At 33.6% G+C, this 14,715-nt stretch overlaps 1 protein-coding gene across 1 annotated transcript; it reads left to right on the plus strand.

Annotated features, from left to right (window-relative positions):
* LOC109821030 lies at positions 390-740 on the plus strand. Its single transcript, XM_020387225.1, has one exon. The coding sequence runs from the start codon at positions 390-392 to the stop codon at positions 738-740; it is 351 nt and encodes a 116-aa protein (XP_020242814.1).

Consider the following 14,715-nt stretch of genomic DNA (forward strand, 5'->3'; position numbering starts at 1 on the left):
AACTCTAACTTCTCCATAAAAGAAAAAGGTGAACAAAAAAAAAATATTACTATATCAAAGCACTAATCATGAAGGTATAGGATATCTGTTGAAGAATGATTCAAAGTTGACTTTGTCTTTAGTTGTTATTTTGTTAGTGGAGTAGTGGCTAATAAATCTGAAATTAGTTTAGATTTTTATGGTGATTAAGTTGTTTTGTAAGCCTATATAAAGGCACTTTTAGTTGATGAATTATATAGAAAAATATTATCTCCTCATCTCCTCTCTAATTACCAACATGGTATCAGAGCTCCAAGTTTCTTGGGTTTGTGAGGATTTTAAAAAAATATAGAGTGATGTCCTCTTCAAAAACGAGGAGAGGGGGGATAAAAACCCTAGCCCTAAAATCAATGGCGGAGGCGATGATGAAGAGCAAGGCAGCGGATTTAACCGTCGCCGAGAGATGCAGAAGCATTTTGGGTGCAAATTCCCAAGCTCACCTCAACACCATCAAAGTCGACTCCAAAGGCAGCAAGAGTGAGATTCACACTTCGAAGGTGCACTATATTTTCAAGAGGGGAAAGCCTTACCTCTGGGTTCATGAAGGAGACTTGCATAATACCAACATAATCATTGATGAGCGAGGTTCTCTTTCTGTCAGCAATGTCGTTCCAGGTCCACTTACGGGTTTGCTCAAATCTATAAGAAAGCTGCCAGCTTGTGCTGCTTTAGCAGGTGACATTATACCTCTTAAAAAATAAATTTTATTCTAGGAATCATGGTGAGATGTGCGCCATGGAGAGATTGAGAGAAGTGCTTTCTGCTAAATCAGAGTGAGCGTCGAAGATATGAGAATGTGTATATGGAGCAGCATTTAGGTTAAATATGGGGTAACTTACAATGAGTTCGTCTGTGTGGATCGTGTTAGATCTAAATCAAAACTTGAGATCTAAAACCATATAGCCATGATTAATTCAAAGAGATTAACAAGGATCTAAAAGAGCGGAAGCTTATACCTGAATCCATTGCTTGATCTTGATTTTGGGTTTTGGATCTTCTAACCTTAGGGTTCCTCTAAATCCGAATTTCTCTTTCTAGATGGGGGTGAAGAGAATTAGAGAATATAACCCTAGGTTAGGGACCATAACCCCTTATTTATAGATGTTGTACTTTTGTAATTTAGCCCCTCAATAAATCACAATTACAACCTGGTATCTGCACATATAACCCCATGATTATATTTAAATACCCATTAACCCAACTTAATTGATCACTTTAGTGGGTTATCCTGAAAGATAGCAATACACATTGATTAATCATATGTGCCCACAAATAGATTTATTAGATTAAATCCAACAATCTCCCACTTGGGCACCATATGATTCCTTAAACTGTGTATAACCTTATGAGCTCAAAAATTGCTATCACTGAAATGGTATTTCCGAACAATCTCGTCCATTGACTATATCAATATAGGATCAAAGCGGCCTTCGTCACATTTATCGTGACTCGACCCATCAATGGTCACATATACCAATACAATCAAACGACATAGATCAATCATGGATGTGCAGCATGAAAATTACATGCAATGTGATCAGTACATGTCTATTTTCAACTGGTCCTCCTTAGTGAGGTCAAAACCAAACATAATGTAACAGAGTGTCTTAACTGAATACTTTATTCTGATCAGACAATACAACCAAACATAAAGCACCACAAATACAAACTCCCACTAAAACATAATATCCTCAAATAATACCACACCCATATGAGCAGTATGCTCATGAAAGACCTTAGGTGGCAATCCCTTAGTAAGAGGATCAGCTATCATGGAGTTTGTCCCAATGTGCTCTATGGATATCTGTCCACTCTGTACCCTTTCTTTCACAACCAGGAACTTAATGTCAATATGTTTTGACTTAGTTGAGCTCCTGTTGTTATTGGAATACATTACTGCAGATTTATTGTCACAATATAGCCTTAGTGGTCTTTCAACATTTTCCAAAATGCGCAGTCCCGTGACAAAATTTCGCAGCCATATTCCCTGATTGGATGCCTCATAGCAAGCTACAAATTCTGCTGCCATAGTGGAGGAAGCTACTAGTGTTTGTTTGACACTTTTCCATGATATAGCTCCTCCTGCTAACATATAAATGTAGCCTGATGTAGACTTCCTGCTATCTTGGCATCCAGCAAAATCAGAGTCCGAATACCCAATGACCTCTAATTTCTCTGATTTTCTGTATGTGAGCATGTAATCTTTTGTTTTCTGAAGATACCTCATAACCCTTTTGACTGCTATCCAATGATCCATACCAGGGTTGCTTAAGTATCTGCCTAACATCCCAACAATGTACGCAATATCCGGACGCGTACATACCTGAGCATACATTAGACTTCCTACAGCCGAAGCATAAGGAATCTTCTGCATTTCCTGAATTTCAAGGTTACCTTTAGGGCACTGATTGAGACTAAACTTGTCTCCTTTAGCAACAGGGGTGTCACCTGGTCTGCAATCTTGCATGCCAAACCTTTTAAGTACCTTATCGATATAGCTCTTTTGTGATAATCCAAGAATACCCCGAGAGCGATCTCGATGTATCTGGATCCCTAATATAAAAGAGGCGTCCCCAAGATCTTTCATCTCAAAATTCTTTGATAGAAATCTCTTGGTTTCGTGCAACATGCCTATATCATTAGTGGCAAGCAAGATGTCATCCACATACAGAACCAGAAAAATATACTTACTCCCACTGAACTTGTGATATACACAGTCATCAACAATGTTCATCTCAAAACCGAACGAGATAACTATTTGTTGAAACTTATGATACCATTGACGAGGAGCTTGCTTGAGTCCATAGATGGATTTCCTTAATTTGCAGACCATATTCTTTGGGTCTCCCGACACAAAGTTTTCTGGTTGCACCATATAGATCATCTCATCAATGTCTCCATTGAGAAATGCAGTCTTAACATCCATCTGATGTAACTCAAGATCATAATGAGCAACAAGTGCCATGATTATTCTGAAAGAGTCTTTCGATGAAACCGGAGAGAAAGTCTCTGTATAATCAATGCCTTCCTTTTGAGTATAGCCTTTAGCCACAAGACGTGCCTTATACCTCTCCACATTACCGTTTGCATCCCGCTTGGTTTTAAAAATCCATTTACAACCAATTGGTTTTGCACCTTCTGGTAATGGGACAAGTTCCCAAACCTTATTGTCTTGCATAGACTTGTACTCTTCATTCATGGCATCAATCCACTGTTGAGAGTTAGAACTTTTCATGGCCTGAGAGAAGTTGATTGGATCATCTTCTAACATTCCACTACTTTCCTCATGTTCTTGGAGAAATACAATATAATCATCCGGAATAGCATTTCTCCTTTCTCTCGTGGATCTCCTTAATGGCACTGGTTCTTGAGGTTGTTGAGTTTGTTCTTCTGGAACAGGGAGTTGTTCAACATTATCATCTTGAGGTTCCGGATTTACTTCTTGAGCAACAACAGGTATAGGAACCTGAATATTGTCAAAAGTAACTGTATGGATTGGATCTGAAGCCAATTCCTCCTCAAAACTAATGTCTCTAACCTTATTTCTCCCCCCAAACTCAACATCCTCAAAGAATGTTGCTGTTCCCGTCTCAAAAATGTTCCTTATAGTGGGATCATAAAACTTAAAGCCCCTAGAGCGTTCAGAGTATCCAATAAAGTAGCTGCTAACTGTTTTGGAGTCCAATTTCTTTTCATTTGGCCTATAAGGCCTTGCCTCAGCTGGACATCCCCAAATATGTAAATGCTTTAAACTGGGCTTTCGACCAGTCCAAAGCTCATAAGGTGTTTTAGCAACTGCTTTACTTGGTACTCTATTCAGAATGTAAGCTGCTGTCTTAAGTGCTTCTCCCCAGAGTGACTCTGGTAAAGAAGAATGAGCAATCATACTTCTTACCATATCCTTAAGAGTCCTGTTTCGTCTTTCAGCTACACCATTCATGCTAGGTGAACCCGGCATGGTGTACTGTGGGACGATACCGTATTCCTCTAGGTATCTAGCAAATGGTCCTGGACGTTGTTCACCTGAACCATCATATCTACCGTAGTACTCACCACCACGATCAGATCTGACGGTTTTAATTCTTCTGTTGAGTTGATTCTCAACTTCAGCTTTATAGGCTTTGAACATGTCCAGAGACTCAGATTTTTCATGAATAAGATATAGGTGCCCATAACGTGAGTAATCGTCTATGAATGATATAAAATATTGTTGACCATTCCAGGATTCCGTAGGGAATGGCCCACAAATATCCGTATGTATCAATTCTAAGACATCCGAAGATCTGTTGGCACCTAATCTTTTCACTTTGGTCTGTTTTCCCTTGATACATTCAACACATACGTCGAAGTCCGAAAAATCAAGGGAATCCAAAATGCCATCAGACACAAGACGCTCAATTCTACCTTTTGAGATATGACCTAAGCGCTTATGCCATAATGTCGCCGAATTTTCCTTATTTAATTTACGCTTAGTACCACGTGATTCCACATGCAAGGATTCATTGTAAGAAGCAATTGTATCAAGCAAATATAGGTTGTCATAAATACTCAAGTAACCGGTTCCCACAACATTTGAATTAAAAGATAAACTGAATTGACTGTTTCCAAATGAACAAGAATAACCTGATTTGTCCAATACAGAAACAGAAACCAAATTCCGTCTAAAAGACGGTACTACAAAAGTATCTTTTAAATCCAAATAATAACCAGTTCCTAACAACAACCTAAAGTGCCCAATTGCTTCCACATCTACCGATTGTCCGTCGCCCACAAAGATGTGTCTTTCAACATCACTTGGCTTTCGGTAGCTCAGGCAACCCTGCATAGAAACACTTATGTGAGTAGTAGCACCAGAGTCTAACCACCAAGTGTTTCTAGGTACTGAAGCTAAATTAACCTCAGAACAGACCAAAGCAAGGAACGTACCCTTATTATCACGCCAGGCGTGATATTTTGTACAGTCCTTCTTTACATGTCCAGGCTTCTTACAGAAGAAACAACCCTGATTATCCTTATGTTGTTTCTTCTCAACTGGACCCTTAGCAGCTTCCTTATCATTCTTCCTTTTCTTGCCCTTATCCTTAGAGGCATAGGCCAAATGAGCACTTTCTGTCTTATCTTGCTTCAACCTGTCTTCTTCTTGCACACAGTATGAAATGAGCTCATTTAGAGTCCATTTCTCCTTTTGACAGTTATAACTGACCTTAAATTGGTTAAACTGTGCAGGAAGAGACAACAAAACCAGATGCACTAATAACTCGTCACAAAGATCGAGTTTAAGTGCCTTAAGCTTTGAAGCAATATGAGACATTTCCATAATGTACTCCCTGATATTTCCTTTGCCCTTATACTTCATTGAAATCAAGCGAGCTAAAAGCGTGCTTGTTTCTACCTTATCGTTTTTCGCAAAACGCTTCTCAATTTCGGCAAGGAAATCTTTAGCCTTAGTAATCCCTTCGGATTCTATGCCCCTGAAGGCTTCCGGAACGCCGCGCTTAATGATCATAAGACTCATGCGATTTGAACGCTCCCACTTCTCATGCTCCTTCTTTGCATCAGGAGTGCTATCCGCATTGAGAGGTTGGGGTTGTTCAGTTCTTAATGCATAGTCAAGATCCATGCAGCCAAGAACAATTAATATGTTCTCTTTCCAAACCTTGAAGTTTGTCCCATTTAGCATGGGAATTGAGTTGATGTTAGCAGAAATTGTTGCAGCAGATGCATTAGCTGAAATAAAACAAAAGAATGCTCACATCAATAACCATAATCAATAAAATTCAAATAATGACAATCCCCATCCAAGATACCGGCACAACATTAATATCAAGTCTTTGGACAGTAATATTAACTTGTAAGTGATACCTTGTTGCAATGATCAAACATTGACAATAACTCATGTCAAATAATGAAACTATCTTTGGATCGATTCATTATTCACATGTAAACCTTATAATTGTCACACGCTTATCATCGCAGATGTGTATACAGTCTAAATAAATATTAACCTTCCTTTGGGCTGATTAAATTGCAATGATCAAACATTGACAATAACTCATGTCAAATAATGAAACTATCTTTGGATCGATTCATTATTCACATGTAAACCTTATAATTGTCACACGCTTATCATCGCAGATGTGTATACAGTCTAAATAAATATTAACCTTCCTTTGGGCCGATTAAATATTTACACGAAAGCATACACACAAACATCTCACATTCCTCATGAACAATCTACACAAGAGAGGTTACTTTGGCAACTTCTTGTTTCAATTAATCAATTGGAGTGAGAGACAACCTTAATACCTTAGTGTCATAATATTTGAATTAAATAATTGATTAAAAACCGAATTAGATTTAAATTAAAAAAAAATTAATTTAAATCAACTGAATTCCCTAATTGGGGTCTCACAGCTTAATTAGGGCCCATAACTTAATTGAATAAATTAAGTATACCAAAGTGGACCCATGAAAAGCCGAGGCTTAACCATAATGAACACGAAGTTCCCTTAACTTCGAACGCGAGGTTCGACTGTATTGAGTACGAGACTCACTTAAGCACGAACGCGAGGTTCGTCTGAAAATGAACGAACGCGAGGTTCGTTTGATAAAAGAACGCGAGGTTCAACTTGGGAACGAACGCGAGGTTCGTTAAAAAAAATGAACGCGAGGTTCAACTGAAGTATGAACGCGAGGTTCGTCTGAAGTACGAACGCAAGGTTCGTCTGAAGTTCGAACGCGAGGCTCGACTGAAGCACGGACGCGAGGTTCGTCTGAAGTACGAACTTAGAACGAACGCGAGGTTCGTTGAGCGCGAAGCTCGGTTAAAATTGAACGAACGCGAGGTTCGTTTGAGGTAACCACCTCCTTAATTTTCGCCATGAACCCTTAGGGTTTCAAACTGAAACCGCCGCCGTCAAACCCAAAAATCTTTGATTTTTATTTTCAAAACAGATCCAGAATTGGAAAAAATTGAAGGAAAAAATCAAAGAAAAATCCAAAAATTCCAAAAAGTTACTGTTCACCGGCGATTTTTCAGTTACTGTTCATCCGAAAAAAAATACTTTACTGTTCACCCGAAAAAAAAATTCGGTGCTGTTCACCGAACATTACTGTTCATCCGAACCCCAAAAAATGAATCTTTAACCAGAGATTTAAGATCAAAAACCCAATAAAACTTAAATCCCTAAGAATTAATCAAGGTGGCTATGATACCACTTGTTAGATCTACATCATAAAACTTGAGATCTAAAACCATATAGCCATGATTAATTCAAAGAGATTAACAAGGATCTAAAAGAGCGGAAGATTATACCTGAATCCATTGCTTGATCTTGATTTTGGGTTTTGGATCTTCTAACCTTAGGGTTCCTCTAAATTCGAATTTCTCTTTCTAGATGGGGGTGAAGAGAATTAGAGAATGTAACCCTAGGTTAGGGACCATAACTCCTTATTTATAGATGTTGTACTTTTGTAATTTAGCCCCTCAATAAATTACAATTACAACCTGGTATCTGCACATATGACCCCATGATTACATTTAAATACCAAATTAACCCAACTTAATTGATCACTTTAGTGGGTTATCCTGAAAGATAGCAATACACATTGATTAATCATATGTGCCCACAAATAGATTTATTAGATTAAATCCAACAATGACAAGAAATTTTGAATCAAGGGGAAGTGTTGAAGAATGATTCAAAGTTGACTTTGTCTTTAGTTGTTATTTTGTTAGTGGAGTAGTGGCTAATAAATCTGAAATTAGTTTAGATTTTTATGGTGATTAAGTTGTTTTGTAAGCCTATATAAAAGCACTTTTAGTTGATGAATAATAGTTTAGATTTTTATGGTGATTAAGTTGTTTTGTAAGCCTATATAAAAGCACTTTTAGTTGATGAATAACATAGCAAAAAAATTATCTCCTCATCTACTCTCTAATTTCCAACAATATCTCCGATTCGTTTACTTTATTTTCTCTCTCTGAAGAAGTAATCAAGTTTCTAATCTCAAAATAAGTAATCATGTCACATCAACTTTGATGCGGGATGGAATAAATCAATTTTCTGACATGAATCTTTTGTTTTTCCTTTTCTTTTCTTTTTCTTTTTTGCTTTCTTTTTGTCGAATCCATGGGCTGTCATGGACGAGGTTGTATTATGAAACTAAATTGGATGACAGCAGTTTTTGAGTTTGACCTTGATTTAACTATCGGTCCCATTTTTAATTGCACTGTTGAACTAGCTAGAACACGCTTTCAACATTATTTTTTATCCAGATAAAAAATAATTCGGAAACAAATCAAACTGCTTATTTCTTTTGGCAACTTGCAACTTGACAAGCTTCGATTTTGGGTACGTCCGTACAGTAATTCATCGTCATTAGTGTTAAGGAAGGTGGTTAGATGCTAGGTTGTTTGTCTTCTTTAGGCTAATTGCAATGTGAATCAAATCCAAGACTATTTTATTAAACCGAAGAGTTACAACCAAGATCAAGAGATGGAGGATCAACTGTATCGATGGTATTTACAGAAGAAATTATAGTATCTATTTATTTTCTCTAGTTAATAAATTTTCTGAACATGTTGTTCCAGCTGCTCAAAAAAAATTTATCTAAAGTGATAACAAAGTGCTAATACTTCTTCAAATTCCCGAAGAGATAAATTTTAATGTATTATTGTAATACCCCAAGATAGTCCGACATCAACTATTAAGTGAGCATTTAAAAGGTTTAAATAGTGAGTCACACAAAGTACAAACCCCCAAAATGTCATTATCTCATCTATTCTTTCATGTTAGATCTATTTAAAGTTTATGTTAGGTCTATTTAGAGCTCATGTTAGGTCTAATTTCATGTTAAGTCTATTTAGAGTTCATGTTAGGTCTAATTTCAGTTAATGTTAAGTCTAATAATAGTTTATGTTAGGTCTAATTTCAGTTCATGGTAAGTCTAATAATAGTTCATGTTAAGTCTAATTTAAGTTCATGTTATGTCTAATAATAGTTCATGTTAAGTATAATAATAGTTCATGTTAGGTCTAATTTTAGTTCATGTTAGGTCTATAATAGTTCATGTTAGGTCAAATTTCAGTTCATGTTAAGTCTAATAATAGTTCATGTTAATAATAGTTCATGTTAGGTCTAATAATAGTTCATATTAAGTCTAATAATAGTTCATGTTAGATCCAATAATAGTTCATGTTAAGTCTAATTTCAGTTCATGTTATGTCTAATAATAGTTCATGTTAAGCCTAATAATAGTTCATGTTAGATCCAATAATAGTTCATGTTAAGTCTAATTTCAGTTCATGTTATGTCTAATATAATAGTTCATGTTAAGCCTAATAATAGTTCATGTTAGGTTTAATTTCATGTTAAGTCTAATAATAGTTCATGTTAGGTCTAATTTTATGTTATGTCTAATTTTAGTTCATGTTAAGTCTAATAACAGTTCATGTTAGGTCTAATTTTATGTTATGACAAACTTGATTCGTGTTAAGTCTAAATTCAGTTCATGTTAAATCTAATAACAGTTCATGTTAGGTCTAATTTACTTCATGTTAAATTCATTTTAATTCTAATTTACTTCATGTTAAGTCTAATTTGAAATTAGACCTAACATAAACTATTTTTAGACCTAACATGAACTATTATTAGACTTAACATGAAATTAGACTTAATATGAACTATTATTTAATTAGACCTAATATGAACTATTATTAGACTTAACGTAAACTGAAATTAGACTTAACATGAACTATTATTAGACATAACATGAACTGAAATTAGACTTAACATGAACTATTATTAGACTTAACATAAACTGGAATTAGACCTAACATGAACTATTATTAGACCTAACATAAAATTAGACCTAAAATGAACTCTAAATTAGACCTAACATGAAATTAGACCTAACATGAACTCTAAATAGACCTAACATGGAAAAATAGAGTAGATAAGGGTATTTTGCGATTTTGTATTTTTTATTTTCTCTATATGCTTAGTTGGTGGGTAATAATTGCTAAAAGAGAGCTGCAGCATATGATGTGACACTTCTCAGGGCTGAACCACAAGAGGAAAAAATGAAGGGGCTGTAGCACATGAAAATATTGTTTTTGGGGCATTGCCACAATTTTCCCTTTTTTAATAAATCACCCATCAATCTCTTTTTTTTTCTATTAAAAAAGAGAATCAAATTCCTTTCCTTTGTTATCAGAATGTCTCCCTTTATGATATAGTATATTATTGGTCCTTTATAAATAAATAAAAGTACAATAATGTAGTATTATTGGTAATCCCAGTACACAAGTTAAAAGAGTTGGTGATGCAGGCCCGCTTTTAAAAACAATGTGTTCTACGCTTTGAGAATCAAATTATTTCTAACAAGAGTTCGTTAACTAACAGCTCATCACTTATCTTCACAAAAATCGTTAAACAATTTAATCAAAGAGAACCTAAGTCTACAGTACTATTTTACTAAAACGTGTTATTTATTTCAGTGAGAAATAAATCTAAGTTCTCCATTTAAAAAAGTTCTTATTATTTATTTCAGTGAGATATCTGGACCATGACTAGGGAAGCCACCATGAAATGCCTAAACTTCCCAATAATTTGAAGTTGGATAATGTTCGGTGCCTTATATTCCATCACAGGCCTCCTTGGCAAACATTTTGTATAGTAATCAAATTTAAAGCCCACTCTAAATATATACTTAGTGAGATTATTAAAGTAAAGCCCTTTTATAAATGTTTAACTGCTGAAATTATTAAAGGAATATGATCTTCCCATGTGATGATGTGATCTCTCCTTTAAGAAGTTGACTTTTGCCTTTTGGACTTTTCTGCCTTGAGAATATTCTAACTAATTAAGATTCAATTTGAAATATTTTTAATGTGAAGCCAAGCCTTGACTCTAACCCTCTTTGGTTAATGTTGACATATTCATGCATTTAAAGATCATAATCCCCTTTAGAAGTGGGAGTTTAAGAAAAATTTTCTATAGATATTACATAATTATTATATTCCATTTTTAATTAATTTTAATTAATAATAGATATAAGCTTCACTTATATATCCCAATTAATATGTATATAAGCTCAACTTTGATTTAAGTATGTTAAAAATTATATTAAATTAAAGATAATAGCTCAACTTCAGAAATTACAAAATAGAAAATATCAAAACTTAAAATTTTATTTACGCAACTCGTGAAAATACCTAAAATACATAATTTGAAGATTTTACAAACAAGAATTGACCTAAAAGTTAGTAGAAATACCCAAAAGACTTTTGGAAATTATATAATTTACACCAGAACCCAAAATAATTTAAAATATTGAAACTTTTGCAAAAATTTATAAAATTTGCACAAAAAGCCAAAAGAATTCCTTACATTTTAAATTATCCTAATTAATAGAAATAACTATAATATTATCTCATTGCAATAATTTCTAATTAATTAAGATATATTTAATAAGATAAAAGCTATAGAAAATTTTCAATCTCCATATTCAACCACTTCTCAAGAAATCACAAAATAGAAAAACTCAAAACTTAAATAAATTATTCAACTAGTTCTCAAAAAATTACAAAATAGAAAATCTCAAAACTTAAAAATTTATTTACTAGATAAAATATATAAAGGTTTAAAATTTTGACCATTTAAAGATTTAAATTTGGCACCTAATAAATAAAAAATAGAACTCTTTATTTTATCATTCATTTCTTATATTTAAATTTAAAAATAAAGATAAAGATAATTAGGTGATATTATGAAATATTCTCACTCCTAAATTATCTTCATAATTAAGGGAGCAAATGTTAAGTATATGTCATTAATCAAGCTAAAAACATCCGAAATACGTAGAACTTGCACAGCTCATAGAAATATCCAAAAGACTTCCATAATTTGAAGATTTTATAAAACTAAATTAACTTACAAAATTAGTAGAAATAACCAAAATATTTTCAAAAATTGTATAGTTTTTGAAAAGATTCACTGAACTTACCAAAACCAAGAAGACTTCAATATATTATAAGTTTTGCAGAAAAAATCCAAGATTTTACAAAATTGGTGAAGAACATAAGTTTACAGAAATTTGTAAAAAAAATCCAAATTACAAATGTTTCAAATTACAAATGTTTCTAAGGGCGCACAATTAGCTCATCCTTGCCATCATGCACCACTTGATTTTCTGGGTTAATCATTAAAGTTGAAAACTTCATAGAAGAAATAATGATGAAACTTCAAAAAGGACCCTTACATTTTAGTAATTTAAAAAATTGGAAATTCGCTAAATTTGGTCAAATAGAGTGAATCTAAATGGTAAGAAAATATCATGAAATTTAATGACACGAGCTCAAGAAGGAAAGAAGGAACAATATTAAGATTTAGAACTTATTTACGATCATCTACAAAATAACTTTTGCAACAAGAGCAGTCATATATCTTATTTATTCATAAATTATATACATTAATGAATATATTAATGGAAAATTTTGCAAAATAGACCTATTTTGCTAAATATTTAGCAAAACATACCGTTTTGCTAAATATTTAGCAAAACAGACCACTATTAAATCATACAGGACTACTAGTCCCGTATGTTTCGGATGGTCTGTTTTGCAAAATCGATCTCTTTTTTGGTCTGTTGGCCAAAAAAATGTCTGTTTTGCTAAATATTTAGCAAAACGGTCTGTTTTGCTAAATATTTAGCAAAATAGGTCTATTTTGCAAATTTCTTCTATATTAATACATAGATGGGTTTTTTAAATGTCAATTTCTTAAATCATTAGTATTTTGATACTATCCCCTCAATTCTTCATATTTTGATATTAGTCCCTCAAATTGCAAAAATATGTAGGCTTAGTCCCTTTGTTATGTATACTATTTAAAATCCTTAATGATGATTAGGCTGGGACTAACCATGGGTGTTTTTTAGCTACCAAAATACCCTCTACCCACTTNTCCTCCAAAAAATTGAAAGAGTCGTTATAGAAGAGGAGTTCATGTTTTATTGGGTCATTGGAGAAGTTGGATTTGAAAGACGTTAGAATTGGGTCTTTTTATTGGTTTCATAAGTTTAATAGGTATGAGGGTTTGGATATAGGACTGAGGAAATAATTATTAATTTCCTTTAAAAAGTAAAATATAATAGAACAGTCCCCATCATTTATAATTTCAATTAACCACATGGACTAATATCAACATATTTCTACAATTTGAAAGACTAATATCAAAATATAAAGATTTAAGGGACTAATAATAAAATACTAATGATTTAGATGATATCAAGAAAACTCATACATGTGGGTGTCACTTCATTAAAACAACTTACTGAGATGACGACTACAATAACAATTAAGAATTGGTCATCCAATAATTAACCCTGATTCACATGGATTTAGTATTTTTTACTCATTTCAATCTTAAATATATGTATTATTATATATGACATTTGAAATTTCTTTATAATATTTTCTCCTAAATTGAATTTTTTCGTATTTATTTTAACTTTCTCTGTTTTTTCGTTCATAAAACATATTCAAGCTATAAAATAATTTTGCCGACAATACAGTTATAGAATAGAAGTACAAAAAAGAAATAATTAAAATATTTGATCATATTTAACGCACGTGCATCCCACAGTTCCCACCTAGTATATAGAACTTAACGAGTTACTTCTTTTAACCTTTTCTTGTCTCTCTTCAATGGTGTTATCTTCTTCTAAGCTAGATCATACGACAATTACAAGTATTATACTCTTTTTGCACCAGTAGACACAAAATAGTGTCATCCTTTTTTGTAAAGTGCAATGCTTTTACTAACTTTAGCCGAAGGGCGATATTAATGAGGGAAGAAAATTAATAGGAAACATACACTTCACTCACCCTGTCTCTTCCTCTCTCTTTGTTTACCATTGTCCACCAAATCTAAATTGCAAAGAGAAATTATCGGTTTTCGTGAATTCCTTTTTTTGTCTATATTCCAGGAGTACAAGAATAATACACCTTCTAAAATTGTATTTTTCCAATTTGAAATATTGAACCCATTTGCATCTTCTAACCAAATCCATCATCTTAGTTATCCACCCTAGGTGATCCAGATGGTTCGAATGTTCCAATACTCCCACGGTCCTAGATTTGATTTCAGGTTGGGTTTTGAAAAGGGAAAAAACATCTCTTAGTTTTCCAATAAAGGAGGTTAGATGTTACGTGAGTTTACATGTAGACGATAAACTTATAGGCTCCTTCGCATTGACACCTCCTTCCAATTTCCAAACCTATATCAAAGGTGAATGTAAGTATTATCACAAATGTACTGTATATGACAAATATGTGCAAAGGGATAGGAATATGTAGACTTCTGAAGCAGCTTACTTGAGGCTGTGTTATCACTACTCACTACTCAAGAAATTATCTTTTAGGGGCGGCTTGTTTCCATGCATTTGTTGGGCTTTGCCTTGAAAAATGAGACCCACAAATGAAAAATGTAGATTTTATCAAATACATTGTTTGCTTAACATTTTTTATGCCATGAATTTGGGATTGGTATGTAAAATAAATGCACCAAATGTGATCTCTAATATAGTGCTGATTTCACCCAAATTTGTTGCTTCGGTCTCATATCCTTAACAAAATTCATATTCGACCAAACAAAATCTAGATGGATTTTA

The sequence above is a fragment of the Asparagus officinalis genome, chromosome 8 (genome assembly GCF_001876935.1).
Source record: "Asparagus officinalis chromosome 8, Aspof.V1, whole genome shotgun sequence".
NCBI classification, from domain to species: Eukaryota; Viridiplantae; Streptophyta; class Magnoliopsida; order Asparagales; family Asparagaceae; genus Asparagus; species Asparagus officinalis.